This window comes from Haemaphysalis longicornis, unplaced genomic scaffold (genome assembly GCF_048455015.1).
Source record: "Haemaphysalis longicornis isolate Haplotype H1 unplaced genomic scaffold, Haemaphysalis longicornis Haplotype H1 scaffold_4, whole genome shotgun sequence".
In the NCBI taxonomy this organism is placed as follows: Eukaryota; Metazoa; Arthropoda; class Arachnida; order Ixodida; family Ixodidae; genus Haemaphysalis; species Haemaphysalis longicornis.
The window spans coordinates 113620129-113643109 of NW_027526361.1; the positions used below are offsets into that span (position 1 = coordinate 113620129).

The following is a 22981-nucleotide window of genomic DNA, read 5'->3' on the forward strand; positions in this document are numbered from 1 at the left end:
AACCGCTCAGAGGTGTCACTTTTGGAGAACCACGGTCACGAGAGTGCAATTATAACAGGCTCATTATATTGCAAAAAGAATGTTGCGCATATATTTAGATTATCGTGGCTTTTACGCAGATTTGAGGTCAAGTCCTTTATTTATTGAATATTCAATGCTTCGAGCTGACCAAATCTATTACATGAAGGTTCTGCACACCATTTATAAGCAAAAGACCCACAATCAAGTTAACAATAAATCTTCTGGCTACAATCTCAGGCATACAATATGGCACACTCCAAAAGTAAGAACGAACTTTCCTGTACCAGTCAACTGAAATATAAATAAATTAGGAGAAAAATTAAACTTCCACGCCAGTGAACATACGCTTAAAAAACAGGTCGAAGAAGTGTTACTTAAGCAAAACGCTCGCAATAGTGATATATAATTAAGGGTTCGAAGTATAAGTCTACATGTTTCCCTAAAGGTAGAAATTAAAAAGAATTACAAACAAAAATATATTAATACGTAATTGTGACATAATAGTGTAACTGATGAAAGTTAATGCGTACGAATTACTGCGTTTATGTGTACATTGTGATCCCTTTGTGAATTTGAGACCTATGCTATGTATAATTCATAAGAAATGTACTAATGACTTTGCTTTGTGCTATTTCTCTATTAGGATTGTGATATCATGCTTAAATTTGTGAACAGACGTGTTGTTATGTACGCTGTAAATCGGGTGGCTGAGGCCTCTGTCAGGCCACGTTCGCCTTTAGTCTCAGCCTCCCCTTGGTTTTTGCCAAGAAATAAAAAAAATCAAATAAAAAAAGTCAAATCAAATCAATAGCCTATTCTCGGAAGAAATGGCCAGTAGCACTCTCTAGGCAGCCCGCAATGATTTAATTTTGAGGGTTGGTGGAGATGCGCTTGAAATAATGAATAATCACGTTTCAACAATTCTCACTGTCCCAAGTGATTTTTTAACAAGAAGCATAACAGAGCAAATAATTATCGAGTAATATGGGGCAGGTGTATTTATTTGGCAAGCACACCTCCCCTGTGATCGTTTTTAAAGCAAAGCTTTCTAGCTCTACCAGGTACGGTTCTTTCGTGGCGTGCGGGACAACAAACTCCCAACGAATCGGAGGCGACGGCGGTGGGAGGGAGGAGAGGCGAAGGGTTTCACTCACGGAGCACACTAGAGATGGCGCGTAGAATTTACCCAGCGTTACCCGCGCGGAAGTTCCCGCTCGCAGGCGGTGGCGTTGGCGGTACGGCTTTGTTGTCTGCTTTAGCGACGGTTGTTTTGGGCCTGCTTTGGTTCCCCTTCAGGTCGTCTGCGCGGTGTCTTCGCACGGCTTAACTTTTTCGACAGCACCTACAGGGTAACCCGCACCTAACGGAATTAATTAAGTGGTCGTACGGCAAACGTACGTTAAGGATTGGTTTGCAGGGCGGGAAAACCAAATTTAGAGACCACATACAGACATCTGGCCGCCAGAGAAAAGCTACCTTCTGCGCCCTGCTTTCCACGAATGGGACTCTGTTTAGTGAATTGGTGATTAACCGTTCGTTTTTGTTTTAAGATGTATTAAAAAAGGCGAAAGCAGCAACTAGTTCTGATCACAGGCGACTATAACAGTTCCCTCAGCTTTCTCGCAATTCTCAAACTTTCTAAACTAACTAGTTTAGATCGGTATACATGGGAATCACTAAGTTCACATGCCGATATATTTTGGTGTCTGCACTTTTGTCGCACGGTGGTGTAGCCCCAAGCTAGCACATCAGGATGGCTATGTTCCGCTGCCTCACCCTTCGAAGGACGCTCGTCTCTGTTTTCTTTCTCCCGGCTCACGGCCGGGCTACAGCTTCGGCGTCCGCCGCTCTAACCCGGCTCTGTGGCCGACGCTGCTGCTGCGTTCGGGACGCCGCCCCTGCGAATTTCACGTAACGGCTGGCGGAATCTGGCGTGGTTACACCGCCTAAGGCATGGCACCACCTGCCCACCCCCCCAGTGCAGCCACTGCAACGCCACACTTAACCAAGAACATATATTGTGGGAATGCACTAACACCTCAGCACTCAGAACACATCACACTAAGGAGTGGCTGGCTACCGCCTGCAATCACCAAGATCAACGGGACCTGGTGGGCTTCATCGGAAGTGCTACCAGCAGCTGCCTGGACGGAGGCGGCTGACGGATGCCACCCCAACCACTGCGATAATAGACAAAAATAAAGTTTTTTCTCTCTCTCTCTGGTTTCACTCTTTGTAGAGCCAGGTGTCTGAATTCAAGTGCCGTCGAATGGGCAATTGTGGTGGGTGTCGTTTAAAGCTTTGCCTTCCAACCACCTTCACATCGTGGATTGGAGCCAACTTTTTTCTCCTTGTTTGGAGCTCGCACTATATTATTGTTCGTTCTCCCACGCTGTGCGCAGCTCCGCCGGGGTGTTTATTGCGCAGGCGGGCACTTTTTGCCTGCGCAGTGATTAGTGCATGATTGAATTCGTTGACTGACCGAAATGATTGAACTAATTAGCTGTTTCAAAAAGTTTTGTCCTTCGTACCTAAATACGAGTATGTTGCATTCAGTCGGTATGTAGAACTCGGCTAGGCTTCAGTATACGCTACAGATTTCTTGTAGTTTACCCTCCTAGTGCTTCCGCACTAGAACACTACGAATAGAATTGTAAGGAAGCCTAGAATATAAAATCCTGTGTGATATGTAGAAGGAATTTGTGCAGCTTGCACTAGGGGCGTAAGACTGGACAAACAGCAGATTTGGGGGGGGTGGGGAGGGGGGGGGGTATATCTGGCTTCTCCGAACACTGACAGCGTATCCCCGGAGAGAAGGAGCTGCCGGATCACAGCAGTGCAAAGCCGTTTTGGGAGGCAATGTAAAAAAAAGACCATTAAAGTACGTAGTGTTTTATTCAGTAGGAATTGTCGTCACCCCTTTTTTCGTCGTTCTAGGACGGCACAGCCGTGCAGGGCAATTCCTCTTATATCGCGTCCGCGCCTTGGTAGACAGGCGCTTCTTCGTCAGCCAGTCCAGTGGCCGTCTCCGCGGGTGGACTGTGAACACACCCTATAGCAAAATATTCGATTCCTTCCGTTTACAAAAAAAAAAAAAACGCACTGAAGGGGGATTTACGAAGCAGTTTAAAACACATTTTCTGTCGAAATGTGTTAAGATTTGTGCTCAGCGCAACTTTAACAAAGTTCATAATAAAATCAACTGGTTGTTACCAAACGCGTACAGTTGTAGCGACTGGTAATATTGCCATCTGGGGCCCAATTCTTGACTTCGTGAATTTTCCATGAATTCGCCATCTTCGGATTAGGGAAAGATGGCGAAGCCAACGCCGCCTGTATTAACATTGCCTGACGCGTTGCGCGCTTTCCAATGGGAAGGGTAGGGACGCTTAGTTCAGGCACTGATCCGCTATGTGGCGCGTGCCGCCGGACATCTCGCCTTACGTCACTGCTCGCGAGTCGCAAACGCTGCACCCACTTCTACGACGTGTGTCTGTCAGCTTGCCTGTTGGGCTTCAAGGGCCGTTTCGCTTACATCTTAGCCGCGACGGGGCGCTAGTTCTGTGGCGCACTGGGGATCTCGTTCAACGTGTCGCTCGCTTCATACTTGCTGCATTTTTCCAAAGATAAAGACGGAGGCGGACTGAAATAGTGTAAGAACGTACTGATTGTCGGGTAGACACATAGCTAACAGAAAAACGATATTTTCGGATGGGGCAACCATTATTTTACTGATATTTTTCTTTCTGGAGTATTTAGAGAAGAAAAAATTGCCTGCATGTTTTTTGTTCAGGCGCTTACTTCTACGATTACTTTCCAATAATATCACGTGCTTGTAAACTTCAGAAAATTATAGGAAGCAAAAGGATAAGCAGCTGGGATCCCGCCACGCTGTCCGGGCGCTTCTACAGTACAGTCCACAATTTTAGAAGTGCGTACCGATGCGGAGTGCGAACAGCGGGGTCAAAACAATACCTAAATGCAGAGGGGATAACGGTGGGATGCCCCACTCAGAAAATTTCAGGGCCTGTGATCCGAGTAGATAAGCGCGCAAAGCCGGCATCAGCCTGCGGCAGCGCAAGGGATTTTGCTTCGTGACAAAGAAAGTTTTATCAGTGGCAGACCAAGAGAGACAGGCATGGTGAAAAACAAGAAGGCGTAGGAGCGCCGCCTCGGGAACGCTAAACAAACTTTCCACTATTTTGCATAGTTTCCGAGAAGCGGCGCTGGCTGGCGGACACGAAAGCACGCTGGAAGGCTACGGAGCAGGGAAGGGTAGGAGAGAGCAACAGGAGAGTGGCTGTTTGGCCATTTTTCCCTCACGCGTTAGGCAATGTTTACACAGGCGGCGTTGGCGAAGCAGAAGCAATTAGTCACGTGTGCAGGTGCAGCTCTGACAACCTTCAGTGTATTTTAAGAGTTAGCTGGCAAAAATCGCAACCAAGCTACCAGATATGGCGCAGAAAAGATATAGAAATGCTTGCAACGTATTCTAGAAGTTAATATCCGAGCTCAGGCTGGCAACAGAAACACATTTCTGAAGATCGAATCAACACCCCTAGGCGATGAAGTGAGATAGGTCCAAAAGTGAGTGAAAGGCGTGTGTTAAGCTAAAGAACATCACATAATATTTTTTGCCGTATCTTTCTGTTTCTTTCAATCGCTTTTAGTAACGTAGTTGAGCTCTCTTCTTCAATTCAATCTTTATTGCGTTATCAGCTTCCCTGCCGTCACTGCGGCCACTTTATCATCTGCTGCTATGTTACAAGTTTATGGCATGACCACAGAAAAAGACTGCCCTGACCGCCGGTTGTATGATTTGGTAAGGACAGTGAAACGCTAGGCGTAATAACGGCAAAGCGTACTGGTGCCGCCGATGCACTCGTTCGTCAAGTTCAAAATCAATCAGCGCAGTAATAAATAAAATAGTCACTTTTCTTTGTAATTTATCTCTTGAATTCGATCATGTAACCCACTAGCCTAGTAGGAGGTGTGTGGACAAATGAATACGTCGGGTTCTTTGTAATGAAGAGGCTTGTATTGCAGACTTGTGTGGCTGTTACGCCAGGCAAATAACTGCTATGTTATTGCTTAACGTTAAAACAAAATACGGACGTTATTTTAGAGCTCCATTATCGACGACTTTTATACAGTCAAAACTATTATTTTTTTCAAATCTTTTTAAACCACGCCTCGTGCGAAACTGCGCCTGTTGTAAATTCACGGGGATTTCGTGGCGCCAAAGGTGGGTGAAGTCTTTCGCCCTATTTCACGGCGACGGCGGCTGCCCTTCGCAAGCTGTTAGGCCACATCGCGTCACTTTTAGGCAATCTGAAGTTACCAATATATGACATATACGTTCCCTCCAACTGTTTATATAACGTCACGTCTTCTCAGCTAATCTGAAAGAGTTCGTGGCTTACAAGCCATATTGGTGTTGCATAGAAAAAAAAAACAGGCCTAGATTGCCATACCTGTTGTGTTTCGTCTATTTGTTCAATTCCGGTAAAAAACTAAGCACCTTCAGAAGCGGGAAAAAAAGGTAAACTTTAGAGCTGGCGCCAGTAAACGTCGTGAGACGACAAAATTATAAAACCGCACATAGCCCCTTCGTCAGCCGAAAGCACGTGACAAAAATGAAAGCCAGTCAGACAAAGCTTCCGGGAAATTCCCGGAGAACTCACGGAGTCGAGAATAGGGCTCCTGACTACAAATAATGGAACCACCACACAGAGGGGTAAATTTCATACAAGTTGATGTGCAAAAATTTCAGAATGTGTACCACTAAAATTACGAGCTTCAGAAGAATCTCTACCTTTGTGTACTAAGTACAGGAACCAATGGGGAAGAATGTTGCGAACAGAATTGTGATATTGAGCGATACTTTTCGATGCGCCATGTAGAAACAGAGGCACCTGGAAAGCGTACGTCTTCGTTCATATTTCTCCCTCGTTTGTGAAAAATAAAGGACCTCTATAAAAAATCTGTCCGCATCATTAGCTCCCTTTCTGACAGCGGAAAAAGTTGCAACTAACCGCATCAGGCTAGGCCACATAGGAGGCACGCTATGGCTTCTCAAAGTCTCATTGTATTCTCTACGGGACGACGGCACTGTTGAAGCCGCTTAAGCAGCCTTGTAACGTCTCGGGTTAAAAACATAAGGTGTGCCCCTACGCAGCGAAAAAGAGCCGTTTGATAACTATCGCATGTCTCAAACTGTTGCCCTCAGGACAGAGCCCTCATAGACTTCCTTGGTAAGAGCTAAACAGGGCTGTCCCGCAGCATAGTAAATGTATTAAGTGCAGAGCACTTTAGCTAGGCGCTCGCCTTATCGTCGTAGCTCGCTCGCTGGACCCAAGTATAGCCACACGGCAGTACGTCGTAGCGGCTGTCGTCGCGGCGTAACCAAGAGGCTTCGAAATCCAAGCGGTTTATATAGTCATAAGCCTTCGAAACTCGTCAACCGCTGGCGCTTGTCACATACCTCCCCGTTGTTTAGCGCAGAGAAAACTGCAGGTACATTTGAGGCAAAATAATCGCAATTAACTGGGAGAGCCCGCGTTGATTTAGTTAGGAGCGCTCGTTGGGTTGCTTTTTACGATAGTAAGCGAAAAAATGTGGCAGTGCAACGCCGGCACGTGCGGCAGGAAAACAAGCACAAATAGAACAGAACTCTTGCTGGCGCAGTTTCAGGAAACAGGCACCCGATCACTGCGAAGGCATGAAAGTTGAATTGAATTGGGAGGTAGCAGTGAGCAGATAACGACGCTACAGCCCATTATGGCGGATTACTGCTCTGCACTTCCGACAGCTTTCACATGGAGTGGAACTGCTTTAAACGTTTTTGTAATATGTGCTTCTGGCTTCACCATGCGTGGCATTAAGCCACCAAAGTTTACGGATAGCTACCAACAGGCTCTTGTTCAATATAGCACAGGGCCGATGTCCTTTAGGCTATTACTTGCTTGCCGTTAAAGAATGCGTTTCGGCTGCTGATAAGGCCGTTAACTTGTGCTATGCGTCTTTTGCTGCTCACAAACGCTGTCCAGCCGACGAAGTTCAGAAATTAACACGCTTGCGGTCAGGAGGAATCCAAAAAGGGCGTCGAGGAACTGAAGCTGTAGCACTAGCAGCAAGTACTCGGCCAGTGCTACGAACATGTTACGAATTCAAGGGATGTAAAGATCAAGCTGGCGAACACCGTTTATTTTAAATGTCAACAAACTGAAATAACCAATGACTTCAGAAGTAAAACAGCAATAAAATCTAGACAAGGACTACATTCAGGCGTCAGCAGGGGTATCAGAGAGTTGAAGAAAACACTTGCTTGGAATAAGTTCTCATAGAAATAAGTTGAGCTGTTTTTCAATGAGAGCTTCCGCTGGTGCCGCAGCCGGTGGGGAGGTTATCATAAGTATCGATTGTATTTTTTTCTATGGCACTCAAATGTAGAAATCTTCAGAACTGCGTATTATGAGTTCACGAGAAATCAGTCCGCTCCCTATAGTATACCAGCTTGTCCCGGGCTCTCCAAATCAATTCTTTTCTCCTTTCTTTACGGTAAAGAGGCCAATTGAAGGAATTTTTGAGCTCTAAGGTGAGTGTAATTTCATTTGCACGCAAGATACATTATCACAAGATTTTCAATTTCATGTAAATTTTGTAGAGTGAATCGTCGTCTAAATGCGTTTAGATTATAGTATTCTTCTTTTCCAACTCTGTTAGCAACTGGAATACGCTAGAGGTTCGCATGTTCTCCGATACAAATTTCTTACGGCAATTAAGACAGGCTTTTCAGTAGATTAAATCACTGCCGCTTTTATCATATTGTATTCCCAGTGCATTCTGAACTTTCTTTGGTTCCTCATGTTTGTTTTATTGGTTATACATAAATATTGGTTTCGTTGTTGTCCTGCAGTTTGTAGGTTTTGCGGTTGGCAGTTTTTATGGTTTATTTTCCCTTGATAGCTGTTATTTATGATTACTGTTTGGGGTAGAACTTGCCGCTTTTATTTTTCCTACCTTAACCCCCTATAACAATGTTTAATGAGTGATGTAGGTCCGTGTAATAAATAAACAAGCAAAAATATGAATTGTCACATTTCGTATGTTTCAGAGGATTAACGGTTACTTCACTTGGACTTCGAAAACGAACGCCCTTAGCTGGCGAGTAAAATTGGGTCAACTTTGTTCCACCAAATTTTCTAATTATTTATCACCTTCTTTATGCAGTAGAACATAGCGTTTAAAGAGCTGCTTATACGACTATCAACGGAACGCAATGCATGTAGTGCAAAAATGAAATCTCCGAATACGTAATGTGGAAAATCAAGGACCCTTTCAAAACGATGTACTATGGCCATTTAATACCTGTGGAGCGCTTAGTAATTGCACAAGACCAGTGCTGTGTCTTTCACTGTTGCTTCGGACATTTGGCCCACCGCAAGGTTCACAGCACCGTGGAAACAATGCCTCATCTGGTTTCCCTATATTGAGTCATGTGGGGGCAAACGCAGGCTGCACGAAGCTACACGTCCCTACGGGTACGGTGCCTTGGGTACCGTAGATAATGAGTTTGGCCTTCCAGTGGCAGCCGCATGACTATCCTCTAGCCTCCTTTTCTTTCTCCGCACCCTTTTACCACCAGAAATGAAATTTGCGCACTTATGGCCGATTTATTCGCCGCCGCTGCTTCAACTAAACGCTGCCACTATGTTACCAATGCTCGGAGCAGTCTAGGGCCAGTGCGCGCGCGGAAACTTTTAAATAGAAGTAAGTTCTTTTGGTGTATAGACAATTTGAATAACCATGCGGTTTCTCTATACAGGACCGCATTACTACAATTGCAGTATTCACAATACGACGTAGAGACGGCTGTACAGTATTCCTGTCCTCGTCTTCCTGGCGGTTCTTAGCCGGCGATCCATTGACCCGTCCATCGTGGCGTATAGAGGTTATACTACTTGAAAGGTCGTTTGATTAAAACATACGCCAACTGATTCGAGCACTGAACAGCATCCACTCGAAGTTCGGATACTCCTTCTGAGCAAAAGCAGATCTTTAGGTTTACGCTGTGAAGAAGACTCGCTTCATCTTTCTTAATGAGTGGTGTAAGGGGTTTTGGAGTCTAGCGACCAAGAACGAAATTACCCGAAAATGAGACGAAATAAACAAGAGAAATAAAAAAGGTATATCGAACATATGTAGCAGAAATATAAAACCAAAATCTATACTACCCCAATGCTCAAAATACGGAGAGGGAAGAAATAGCTCACAGTTGATTTTAAAATACATTTAGTAAGCAAAGAATAACGTAGATATGCAGCCCTGAGAATAATTCGGCATGAATGCGCATGCCAACCTCTGGGAAAGATCAATATGGAAGTGGTATCAAACACTGCTAATACAGGAAAGCAGACATGATTGTGTTATACCAAGATTAGCGGTGCTGTCAATACGACCTCCAAATGGAGGCATTTCTCCAGTTGTCCGCTCATGCTAAGGAGATTTTGTTTTCACGTGACTGCCCGCACTTGTGGGCAAATGCGATCGCAAATTGAATGCAGATGTTTGCGAAAATTCAGCACACACTGACAGTTCTAATGCAACATGCACAATCAGTGGCGGCGGCTCTTTGCAGTTTTCATTCCTCAATTAATTCACCTGCCTCGTGATCTCTACTTGGAAAAGTATACTCCACTCTCTTTCCTAATATAAAAATAAAAAGGAGCTTACTAAACTCATCACGCTATTATTTTTAGAAAGCCGAACTAGCCCCGTATGCTTTCGTCATCGTTGAAGAATGCTGACTTTAATTTCATTCCTTGAATCAGCCTCTTAGTCCACCCTAAAAAGAAAGTGAACTCCTGCACGGACAATTCTTCTATTCTAGGCAACGCTAGACTGATTAGTGGAAAATTCGTATTATTTCGCCCTCCTCTTTCTCATGGACCCTATGTTTCGTTGATAGCATTCAAGGAACGCGGCAACGCACACGGCATTTTATTTCTCTCTTTTCGCATTTATAGCCAATCGGATGAGGGCACTGGATGAGGCAGATCTTTGGAATTTAAGGAGTCAGTTTTCTGCTTCTTATTGTTTTGTTTCTTTGTTTCAGAGTTCACCGGGTAAGGAAATCTCTTCGAATCACTTTTGTGATTTCGTTACAGCTTTTTAAATACATCGCTTCATAAAAATATTAATTTTTTTGGTCACTTGCGCGACAGCGCTGGACTTGCTGGAGCTTCGTGATTCCGCTACTTCATGTATGTTTGATTATTTTATAGGTTCATTTCAGTAACTTCTCGCCAGCGACGTTCGTTGCCAGATTTGGGAAGCAAAAGGCAAATGAGCCACTTCTGTTTTTTGGGGGGTATACTTCTTGTTTTTCTTTTTTGTTCTAACAATGGCCTTCATATACACCATTAAAAATATCAAGCGTCTTTATCTTTTCCAATCACGCTCCTGTGCATATATCGAGCCTTACAGTGTTCGCTCACACCGGCAGGTAATGCTTAAGAAATAATAGTAAAAGTCGAGAAAAAATCCACCGTGATTGAAAAATCCGTTCACGGCGGAATTTTTCTCGATTTAGTTTTTTTATTCCTCTATCAAACAAAAATGACAATCACCTCATTCGGCGCTATAAAGTACCTTGAAGCAGCCGAATAGCACCGGCTATAAGGACTGCATGTTTGATATATATATATATATACAGTAAAAGAGCAGACTAAAGGGTAACGAACGAAGTCTTCTCTTTTACTGTACATTTTTACTGGTCCCATTATCCTTTATTCATACGAACGCTTTATAAATATATATATATATATATATATATATATATATATATATATATATATATATATATATATATATATATATATATATATATATATATATATATATATAAGAGAAGAAAAACTTCGAACAAGGTAAAAGCACGATTGTGGCCTACGTTTCAGCAAAGAGAACTTGCTTTCCTCTGAGGAAAGCAAGTTCTCTTTGCTGAAACGTAGGCCACAATCGTGCTTTTACCTTGTTCGAAGTTTTTCTTCTCTTGTGTTCTCTACCATCTTCAAAGTTCTACTGCTCCCTATATATATATAAGGGTTGGCAGCCAAGAAAACCTCGGAAAGCAAAGGGGAGGTTGTCGTAGATCATTGAAACAGATAAAGAATTTGGAAAGAAAGAAAGCGGAGAAAAAATGCCCGCCAGGTGGGATCCGAACCCACGACCTCCAGAATACCGGTCTGGTGCGTCCGGTCTGGTCCGGTCTGACGAAGACCGGACCCCGGTCGAAACGGTAGTTCAATCATCGTTTCCATACGTGTGTCTACCCTCTCGTGTATATATATATATATATATATATATATATATATATATATATATATATATATATATATATATATATATATATATATATATATATATATATATATATTGACACGGTCGTAGGGAATGAGATGGGCTTTATTAAAGATGGGGCGGCCAGTGCGCAGGGAATCCGCAGGCGGGGAGCGGTGAGCACAGAGCGAGTAGCGCGCAGCACCAACGTCTTCCTCCTCTTTACCACTCGCGGCCGGTCAGTTCGTTTTCGTCGTCTTCTCTGCAAGTTTCGTTTCTTCCGTTTCCCTCGTAACATTTTCCCCCGTAACATTTTCCCCCGGGGCAGACGAAGCTCGCCGAGCGAGTTAAGGGGTGCGAGAGTGACAGCGTTTCAGGCGAGCTACATGCACGACCTGTGTCCTGCTCGAGCGGCGACCATTAGACGTGACTTTGGCGACGACATAGTTGACATCGTTGAAGCGGGAGAGCACCACGAACGGTCCGGAGTAAGTGGAGAGGAATTTTTGGTGCAGTCCTTTCTTGCGCACCGGAGTCCATAACCAAACTTGTTCGCCCGGAGTGAAAGCGACGGGAGGATGTCGGTCATCGTAGCGAGCCTTGGTACGAGCTTGCGAGCTCAGAGTACGAATACGGGAGAGCCGGCGCGCCTCTTCAGCACGGCACAAAGTTTGGGCAAGTGAAAGGTGGTGATGTGGTGAGAAGGGCAAGATACTGTCGAGAAATGTACGTGGAGCACGGACATAGAGTAGGAAAAATGGAGCATAGCCAGTAATTTCGTGTTTGGCGGTATTGTAGGCGTACGTAACGAATGGCAGCACAGTGTCCCAATTCTTCTGGTCGGACGCAACATACATTGATAGCATATTGGTCAGCGTGCGGTTTGTGCGCTCCGTCAGACCATTAGTTTGCGGATGGTATGCGGTGCTATGGCGAGAGACAGAGCCACAAAGTCTCAATAGTTCTTCTAAAACGTCTGCCGTAAACTGTCGCCCGCGGTCACTGATGATAACGCGCGGAGCGCCATGACGAAGGATAACAGAATGCAGAAGGAAGGCTGAGACGTCCTCAGCTGTAGCTGCAACGAGAGAGGCCGTCTCGACGTATCGTGTCAAGTAATCGACGCACACGATAATCCACCGGTGACCTGTCGAAGACTTCGGTAGAGGTCCAAGAAGATCTATTCCGACTTGTTCAAATGGTGACGTAGGTGGAGTCACGGGATGCAGAGGTCCCGGCGAAGGGCTCCCAGGGCGTTTATGACGCTGGCATTGCAGGCAGCCGGCAACGTATTGCTTCGCAAGTCGCCGCATTCCTGGCCAGTAAAAATTCTGTTTGGGCCGATGTAGCGTGCGCACAAAGCCAAGGTGACCAGCTGTGGGGTCGTCGTGCGTAGCATGCAAAATGGCGGCGCGAAGGCTAGCTGGAACAACCAAAAGGAAGCGGGCGCCATCCACCGAATAGTTCCTCTTGAACAACAAGCCGTCGCGCACGACAAACGGGCACGATGGCTGTGCTCGCTGCGCTGCATCAAACATGGTTTTTAAAGAACTATCCTTCAGTTGTTCTTCCTTCAAGTTGGAGGCGGTGGGAATTGCAGTCGACAGAGATGCCAGACAGTCATCAAAGTGATCGTCGTCACACGGAGGCGCCGGGACAGGAAGGCGTGACAAGCAGTCTGCGTCAGTGTGTCGGCGTCCGCTCTTGTACGACACAGAGAAATCGTACTCTTGTAAGCGCAATGCCCAGCGAGCGAGCCGACCAGATGGGTCCCGCAGGCCAACGAGCCAGCATAGTGAGTGGTGGTCCGTGATGATGGAGAAGTGACGCCCATACAGGTATGGACGAAACTTTTGAACGGCGAAGATCACAGCGAGACACTCAAGTTCAGTAACGGTGTAGTTACGTTCGGCTTTCGTTAACGTTCGGCTGGCATAAGCGATGACGTGCTGCGCGCCGCTATTGAGCTGGACGAGTACAGCACCAACGCCGACCCCACTGGCGTCGGTGTGAAGTTCGGTAGGAGCAGCTGGGTTGAAGTGGCGAAGAACTGGGCTCGAAGTAAGTAAAAACTTTAGTTGCTGAAAGGCGGCTTCACATTCTGGCGTCCACACAAAAGGGGTGTCTTTCTGTAGCAGGCAATTCAGGGGGTGAGAAAGTTGGGCGAAATCCTTAATAAAACGTCGAAAATAGGAACAAAGGCCCAAAAAACTTCTGAGGTCTTTTAACGAACGTGGTGTGACGAAGCCTCGAACTGCTGAGATCTTTTGCGGGTCGGGCCGAATACCGTCCTTGTCGACGAGAAACCCGAGCACGATTGCTTGACGTTCTGCGAAATGACACTTCTTTGAATTCAAAACCAACCCTGCTTTTTGAATCCTGTCGAGAACAATTCCAAGGCGTTGGTTATGCTCGCTAAACGTCGTGCCATAGATTATGATGTCGTCCAAATAGCACATACATATCTCCCATTTAAGGCCGCGCAAAATGGTGTCCATAAACCTTTCAAACGTCGCAGGCGCATTGCAAAGCCCAAAAGGCATGACGTTGAATTCGAATAGGCCGTCTGGGGTCACGAAGGCTGTTTTTTCCTTGTCGGTTGGGTGCACCGGAATTTGCCAATATCCTGACCTGAGATCGAGAGAGGAGAAATATGAAGCGGAATGAAGGCAGTCGATAGCGTCGTCGATGCGCGGTAGGGGATATACGTCCTTTTTGGTGACAGCATTGAGACGACGATAGTCGACACAAAATCGCCATGAGTTATCTTTTTTCTTCACCAAGATCACGGGTGCGGCCCAAGGGCTTGAGGACTCGCGGATCACCCCTTTGCTTAGCATCTCTTGCGCCTGGTCGTTGATTATTTTTCGCTCGGAAGGCGACACTCGATATGGCTTCTGGCGTATAGGGGTCGCATCGCCGGTGTTGATTCGATGCTGTAGCCGGGAGGCAGGAACGGAAAAGGAATGATCGCCCTGGGCAAAGTCGAAAGTCGAGGCATAAGGAGCGAGCGTTTTCAGTAGTTCGCACTGTTCGACGGACGAAAGGGAGTTGTTGATCATGCGCTTAAAGGCGGCGGTATAGTCAGGTTTTTCTGTCGTGGTATGGTCGGGGTTGTGATTCACCGCTTGAATGGCGACGTTGACTTGTTCGTCGAAGCTGGCTATCTTGAATCCACAGGGAAGGACTACTGGCTCACTGGATGCATTTACCGTCCACACATGACTACGTCCGTCTGTGGCCTCGACCAGAGCTCGGGGCACCAAAATATTTTTCTTGACCATGTTGTTCGCATCGCCTTCAATTAAAATAGTGCAGCTTTTCGAACGAAAACGAGCAGAATTCACCGGAATAAACGAAGCTGCCATAGCTGGTAACAGGGTGTCTTCAGCAACTGAAAGCACACCTTTGCTGGTCTCGCTGGGATCGTCAATTGGTGTGGGCAGAATTTCACTCCGGAAAGAAATCTCACCAGTACCACAGTCGAGCGTAGCTCCGCTGTCGCGTAGGAAATCTATACCCAAAATAACATCATGGGTAGCTTGCGCCAGCACAATAAACTCCGTTCGGAATGCCTCTTCACCAAGCGTAACTGTCGCGGAACAAACGCCGATAGCGCGCAGATGCTCGCCCCCGACACCGCGGAAATGAACGTTGCGATCACACGCAAACATAACTTTGTGTCCAAGACGATTCTTGAAAGAAAGACTCATAACCGAAACTGCGGCACCAGTGTCCACTAAAGCTAACGTTTCTACACCATTCACACTAACGATCACTTTGTTTTTTGACATTATCACAGGTGGGGGAATTGGTGAAAGCGACCGTCTCGCGACCTCACCCCCGTGGGTCGCAGAAGCTAGTTTCCCAGCGTCGGCGATCCTCGCCTTCCCCGCGGCGAGGGTGATCGGGCTTGGTGCGTACGTGGAGGAGAGAAGCTGCGGTCGGACGCGGGCGAGTCATGGCGCATGTTGCTTGACTGGCTGGACCGGTAGAAAGTGGAAGTCGGTATAGTCGTGTCGTGAGGCGGGTTGTTGCGCATTGCCGTAGGTGGTCTCGCGAAGTTTCCTTGAGGCTGCCGTAGGCGATAGGGACAAAATCGGGATATATGACCGGGGAGGTCGCAGTTATAACAAACAGGAGGCGGTCGGGGCGCAACATATCCTTGGTAGGGTCGCCTGTGATCATCAGGAGGTCGGCGCGGAGGGTCACTATTGGACGATGCAAACCTCCGAAACGGGGACCGATTAGCCCGGGTTCCAGAGCGTTCATGACCGAATATATATATATATATATATATATATATATATATATATATATATATATATATATATATATATATAGAGAGAGAGAGAGAGAGAGAGAGAGAGAGAGAGAGAGCGGGGGGAGGGAGGGATAAACTTCCGCATAGACAATTTCTGATGCATTCCAGACAACGCTTGACGCATTACTGCAAAAATTGCATTATTGGGCTCCTCCTCCTTTTCAAGGACCTTACGTTACTTTGATAGCATTCAAGCAACGCGGCAACGCAGATGGCATTTTATTTCTCGCTTTTTGTATTCAGTTATATGGCATGAGGGCGCGGGATGAGACAGACGTTTGGAATTTCGGGAGTCAGTTCTAATGCGTACCATTCTTTGCCGAGTACCCCCAGCCAGGAGCGTGTAACGCCCTGCATTTCCACAAAAATGCACATTTCACAAAACTTCCAAATGTAATCTTAATATAACGTCAATGAAGATATTTGGTGGACTGAAGTATTGAAAAACTAAAAAATAAAAAATATAAAAATTACGGAAAATGTCAAGACGTATACCACGTGGCATTTCCATAAAAATGCAGATTTCGCGAATGTCCCACCTGTAATCGTTATAATAGTGTAAATGGAGACAATGGGTCGAACGAAATCTTCAGAAACTAAAAAATAGGAATAATAATTAATAAATACCGGAAATGACGAACCCTGTAACACCCCGCATTTCCACAACTAAGGCAGATTTCGCGAATGTTCCAAATGTTATCGTTAGAATAACGTTAATGGAGATATTTGATCGAAAGAAATTTCTGAAAAATTAAAAATAACAAAAATATAATGAAATTCTGAAAATGTTTTGCCCCATCGCATTTCCACAATAATGCAGATTTCGGGAAAGTTTCACCTGTAATCGTTATAGCGGCGTAAATGGAGGTAATGGGTCGAAAAACAATTTGAAAAACTGAAGAATTGTGAAAAATCCAAAATATTTACAGAAAATAGCCATCAGTGTAACGCCCTGCATTTCCACAATAATGCAGATTTCGCGAAAGTTCCAAATGTAATTTTTAGAATAACGTAAATGAAAATAATTGGACGAATGAAAAACTAAAAAAAATAAGAAAATATAAAATAATTACGGGAAATGGCGAACAGTGTAACGCCCTGCATTTTGCACAATAATGTAACTTTCGCAAAGTTCTAAATGTAATCGTTGGAATAAAGTAGATGGAGACAATTGTGAATTTCGAAAAACTAAAAAATAAGAAAAATATTAAGAAATTACGGAAAATGGCAAAGCGTATAACGCAGTGCATTTCCACAATATTGAAGAAACGGCGAAAGTTTCACGTGCAATCGTTATAATAGCGTAATTAGAGATAGTTGGTCGCACAAGATTTAGAAAAAAAACCCAAAATTTGGCTGGAAAAACTCACACTCAAAACAGGCGGCGTAAGAATGCTACGCATTAGCAGATAATTCTCTGAATTTCTGCAGAATTTTTTTTTGTTTCGTATTGTTTTGTTTCTTTGTATCAGAGTTTACAAAATGAGGACGCTTGATTGGATGCACCTTCGTCATTTTGTTACTTCATTTACAGTCATTCTAATTTTGTTGTTTTATAAAAATATTACCCTTCTCGATCAGTTGCGTGATACCACTGCCCTAGCTGGAGCTTCGCGATTGCGTTACTCATATTTTTTTGTTTATTTTATATGTTTATCTTAGTATAACTTCCAACAACTGGCGTTGCTTGCCATATATGGCCAGTATAAGGCAAACGGGCAACTTGCGTTTTTTGGGGTGTATACTTCTTTTTCTTCTTTGTTTTTTCTAAAGTGGTTTTCATAAACACCATTAAAAAGGCCAAGTTTCGTTAATTTTACCAATCACTCTTGTGGGCACATACGTAGCCTTACACTGTTCGCTTGCACCGGCAAGTAACGCTTAAGAAATAATAGTATCTTCTCTTTTGTTTACATGATTGAGTAGCTTGCTTTTCGAAGTCAGACTATATGCTGTTTTTTTTTTTGCAGACAAAGATGCTGTAGACCATGAGAAGTCGACGTCTCTTACACGTGCCCTTCTTGATAGGAGCCCTGACAGCCTTAAGCCTAGTGCTGCTCTATCACCTAACAAGCAGCAAACTTGGTTTTTCTGTGTTCGACTGCTTGCAAGGAATCAGGTATCGATTTCCTTATGCTGCTGGCAACGCAAGTCGCCCTTCAGATGCGCTCGGAGGCCGGTAAGTGATTTTTATTTCAAGCATGAAACTTAGTCGTTATGATTGGGATATGCTCGCAAGAATAAATTCTGCACATACTGGAAACCAATCTTCGGGCTGAAGTTATCAGGGGGAAATATGAACAAAACAAAATGACACTTTCAGAGGCATCGAAGAGAGCCATGTCGCAGGTTACAGAAACCAAGATAGACAAGGGTTCCCGAATTTCATTGAGCTTCTTCTGGCGGGCACCTTGTGTGTTAATCAGAGGGCAGGATGAGTGAGTTGGTAATCCATGATCGAGTGCGACAAAAACGAGGGAGAAAGGGAGGCGCACAGTATGAACGGTCGCTACCTCAGCTTTCCTCAGTGGACATTACTTTCGAATTAGTTTTCCGCTGTGTAGTCGACCTTATGTGTGTGTGCGTGTGCGCGCGTGCGTTGGCTGGTCTGTGTGGGCGCTAACCATATCATGGCCAACCCTAGTTCTAAATACCGAAACGCCCTTCTCTCTTCGGAAGTTCTGGGGATCAAAGTCACACCACTGAGCTCGTAAAGCGTAATCATAACCGAGTGACAAGAATATTCACTAAAAGCAAGTAATAATTTCAGGTTCTGCACTGAAATTTTATAGCCTGTTTTCAGGAGTAGGTGATTGCAGGAATTGATCATGGCGCTTTGATTTCGCTGCCACGGAAAACAACAGCACCAACAATACAACATTCACTACACCAAACTATTGACTACCCGAGCATGACGTATATCCACATTAGAAATTAGAAATGTATTGGCAAGTTCAACACCTTACTTGTATAATCGACCAGATTTAGGAAAAATCACGAAGGTGGAGTAAGTTCGCGGAAAATGTTACAGAAAACTCAGAAAATTCGCAGATGAAAAAAAAATCAACGCAAGCTTGCACAAGCGTCCAAGCGGGATGTCACGGCAGGGCTGTGTTCGTCTCACTAAGCCAAACTCGACGAGCGCCATATAAGTCACTGAAACCCATTTACCATGTGTACATATGGGGTGCTCGTGAGCAGAAGACCAAATAAAACTCGAATTGAAATATATAAGTCTCTCATTTGTACGTGGCTACTTCAGTCTTTATGTGCTTCATCATCCGCCACTGCAAAATCTTTTTGTTGAGCATTCTCTCATCGTTGAAGAGCTGTGCTACTTCTTCTTCGTCTTCTTGTTCTTCTTAGCGGTTACATTCGCGCCCGGATGCGCGGCACGCTTCCGGATAAGCCGCCTCTTCTTCGGGGGTCCGGACCTTCTTTGATCGCCCATATTCCATGTGCGTGGCACAGAGTAGGAGAGAGTTCTGCCGCCGAGTTTCATGAGAGCAAGTGGTTGCTCCTAGCAACTCCGAACGAGTGACGGCAGGAGCAGACGACAGTCGTTTTGTCTGCGACGCTGTTTGCTCAAACGCTGACTGGCACGTTCACTCGGTATTTTTTTCTTATTTTGTTTTTGCGAGCCCCACTCGTGGCGCATGCCTACGCGCGAGCGTGGATACGTATCTGAGGCTAGGCACCTGCCCTGTTCGCTCTTATTCTTTCGCAGTTCGAAAAGCTCATTCTTTTCTTCCAACTTCTACTTCCGAATTTTTAACCAATTGTCACCTGTGATTATGTTTTTTCGTCTTTGAAATGCTTACGTGTTTAATGTTCACATTTGTGCAACGGCCGCATTAGTCCTTCTTGCTCGCGATTCTTGGCCGATCCCCCACATGGGCACGTGCGCTCGGGATTTCCTTTGTATTTTTTTCTGCGCATGGACAGTGCAACCAAGAACTTACACAGCTCTTCTGTTAAAATTCGTCCTGGTCCAGGATTCGAAACCGGGACCACCGCCCATCTAGGGCAGTCGCTTTACCAACTGACCAGGCGAATATTTTTGCGAAGTTTCTAAGCAGCCTGCCTTTGTAGCCGTACGGCTGCGTTGAGGTGGATATCAAATTTTCCTTCGCACCTTACTAGTATAGCTGGAGGGCAATCTGCCCCGGGGTATTACCACATGCACACAATACAGACTAACATGATTCCTTTTTCTCACTTTAAGTGCGATAATAAGAGGACGTACACCATAAAACATGTGTTTGCGAATGATTGCACTCGCAAATCACGAGTCCACGCTTTCGCTGTGCGTAGGGTGCTCGTTCGAGTAATTTTATGAACCCAGCGCAGTTCTAGAACAGTTAAAATAGTGTTTCTGTCTGTATTTACTTCTGCACTATTGTCTTTATCTTTTGCAACCTCAGAATCACGCTGGTGTTTGTGATTTGTGGGAGTCACTACAACTTGGGAATGGTTTCGGTGAAATCGGCAGTGGCATTCTCAACTTCGCCTCTCCATTTAATCATCTTCTCAGACAAAGAAAATCAACACAACATAATCAATGAGGTAATACGGCATTCTATCTTCATGTCTACTTCTTTCTCCGCGTATGTGTGCGTTTTCCGTATTGCCCAAGGGATACTAAACTTCTCGATTTGGCTGCACCACTGTCATGGCGCCTCTAAATAAACACCATGCTCGGTTCGAAAGCAACGCTAGTCTATAACAGTACTTGCTTCCCACACGAATGAAGCGGACGCATACGCGAATGCTCAAATTGTATAGATTTTTGCTCTAGTTGCAGTTTGAAATTGCTTCAGATTAAATGGACGTGCATGTACGGGGTTACGTATGCCCGGTGCGAACCAGTGCTCAATGTTCACACATGTAATTTCGAAACGCTTAATCGCATATATCCGCGGTTGAGGCTGACAAAGTTACAGCGACAATACGGAAGCAATTTATTGCAACAGCGAATGAATAAAATGACCGAGTTGATTACCCTGGTTGCTGCTGCCCAATAAATAATTTGATCCTTGTTATCTGCCTTACGCAGGCAAAGCACCCTTCACCCGGTAAGGGCGCAAATCCACAGCGCGACACTTGGGTCAAGGTTGATATCTTACGTAGATTAATCGGGGGCATCGCAGTTACCCCTGCGCTCAAGGCATATATAAACGAGTGGGGCAGATCCGCGTGCACATCGTTTTCAGTTCATACTTCATGCCTGAAAGTACTGGAAAAGATATATTTATTGCCAAAAACGGAACTGCAATAGTTTATTTAGTTGCCGCAGTGGATACCTTTCTTTCTTTTGTGTGAAAAAAACGGCAGTCGATTGCTTTATAGGTATTCGATTGCTTTATCGATCGACTGCTTTAGGCAGTAGATTGCTTGATATGTATTTGCTATGTGACGTTTCAAAAGGGCACAAATAATGCTGATACTTTCTACCAAGTTTGACTGCTTTGCGATGTTCGCATGGTAGGAACAAGTGGTTCGAACATTTCCATGCCGCCAAGTCTAAGGAATCCGCATGCACATTAATCACCTTTCAAAAGAGTTTCAGATGACGGAACAACGACGAGAACAGTGTGTTGAGGGGCACTTTAACGGAGATGTTTCAATCTGTCATTCAGAGTGGATGCTTTTACCTTCTTCCCGAAATACTCGCTCGTGCGTTCCGAAGAACGTATGCGGACTTTTCCGCAGCTTTGAGCCCGATCAAGATTTTCAGAGCATCGGCTCCAAAAAAGAGACCAGCGTAAGCTCTTCAAGCGCCACTCTATTTAGGTCAGCAGTTTTCTTACTTTGTATTAAACTACGAGTCTAACATTTAGGTCCCTCCTGCGCAGGCACTGACTGCAAAATGTGCCTTCGGTATCGGCGTTAACTTGGAAAAAGTGTGAGGGGGGCCAGGCTGAAGGCAACCTCCTGTTTTCCTTTCTGTGGCGTGGATTAGCAACTGCGCGCAAGGTTCCGGTTCCCAAGGCCACCTGGAAAAACCTTTTGATCATGTTGGGCATGAAACGAAAGTCAGCTGCTGTCAGTATGCCACTTAGTTGTCGGCGTCGTGTCGAAGAATCACTCCCCCATGCAACTTTGCTACTTTAATGACGACTAAAAATATCTCTTAGCAATGCAACTGCTTTCAAGGTGCAGTTAAGCCCAATAGTTTTGCACTTCTTGTTGGCTAGATGAACTGTGAAACGCCCATAAACGTGACGGTGATCTTGAATATATGAAAGAGTAAATTGTTTAACAAGTTCAAAGCCACATCTACATATCAAAATTAATTTATTTCTAGCTCGGCGAATGAGAGAGGCCGCTGAAATGAGAGAGGTGCGCTGAAAAATTCGTTCGGAGGTCAAGGCAGTCGGCTCCTTTCACTAGGTGAAATACATCTTGATTCTAGATTTTATTCTGGCGGATGAGCGTTGCGGGTCTCTATCAAAGCACCGTTGGTTGCCTTACCCAAGTCTTCAAGAGAAAAAAATCTGAAGAAATTCTGAGAATTGTGTATTAATGCATAGCATTCTTAAGCCGCTTGTTTAGAGTGTTTAGTTTAGTTCTTTAGTTGTTTAGTTCTTTACAGCCAAATATGGCTATGAGTAGCGAAACACGTGGGATTATCTGATTTTTAACTTTTCACTAGTTTCTTTTCGCCAATGATACAAATATAGACCATTGTAGCGGTAAAGGCCCTTTACTTCCCTAATTATTGATTTTTTGGCGGAGAAGCAAGGGGTTCTGCGGAGTTGCCCAATTTACGCTATTTTATACGTATTTCCAACGTTCTTTTGGGGGCTTTTTTGTTTTTTTCTTTGGTTTTGGTTGGTACATGTATAAGATACATATTTTTGATTTTGTGAGAAATTTTTGCGAAAATTTCTTTTTGTGCTTTTTTTTAATTTTTTGGATTATAAAAATTTCGTTTCTACCAAAGAGCTCCATTTAGTAATTTACGCTATTAGAACGATTACCAGTGCTATTTTCGCCATATCTTCGTGTTTGTGTAAATGCAGTGTGTTCCACGGTTTTTCGCCAGTTTTGCCATCTTAATGCGCATTTTGAACGGTTTTTGCGGATTTTTTTTTTGTTATGGCGTTTTTGGAGGAGATGTACAAAATGCATATTTTTATTTCGTGAGATCATCTTTGTGAAAATTTTGGGCTTTCTTTTTTCTTATTTTTTGTTTTCTTTATTTTCTGTTCGAGCAATAATCTACATTTGCGCTATGTAATGATTACTGGTGTCACTCCCGCCAAATCTGCATTTGCAGGGCGTTACACG

General features: G+C 44.6%; 1 protein-coding gene across 3 annotated transcripts in view; it reads left to right on the top strand.

The window, feature by feature from the left end:
- The window catches only part of LOC144180501 (glucoside xylosyltransferase 2-like), a 45440-nt gene that overhangs the window by 14180 nt on the left and 8279 nt on the right, over positions 1 to 22981 (top strand). For 2 of the 3 annotated variants that reach the window (XM_077708835.1, XM_077708833.1), the window contains exons 2-3: positions 17659 to 17867; positions 20113 to 20254. In XM_077708835.1, coding sequence (XP_077564961.1) covers positions 17677 to 17867; positions 20113 to 20254 — 333 coding nt within the window. In that variant the 5' untranslated portion in view covers positions 17659 to 17676. Of the gene's footprint in view, positions 1 to 7334; positions 7619 to 17658; positions 17868 to 20112; positions 20255 to 22981 lie in introns of those variants that run through there. The other variant, XM_077708834.1, reaches the window with a different exon arrangement.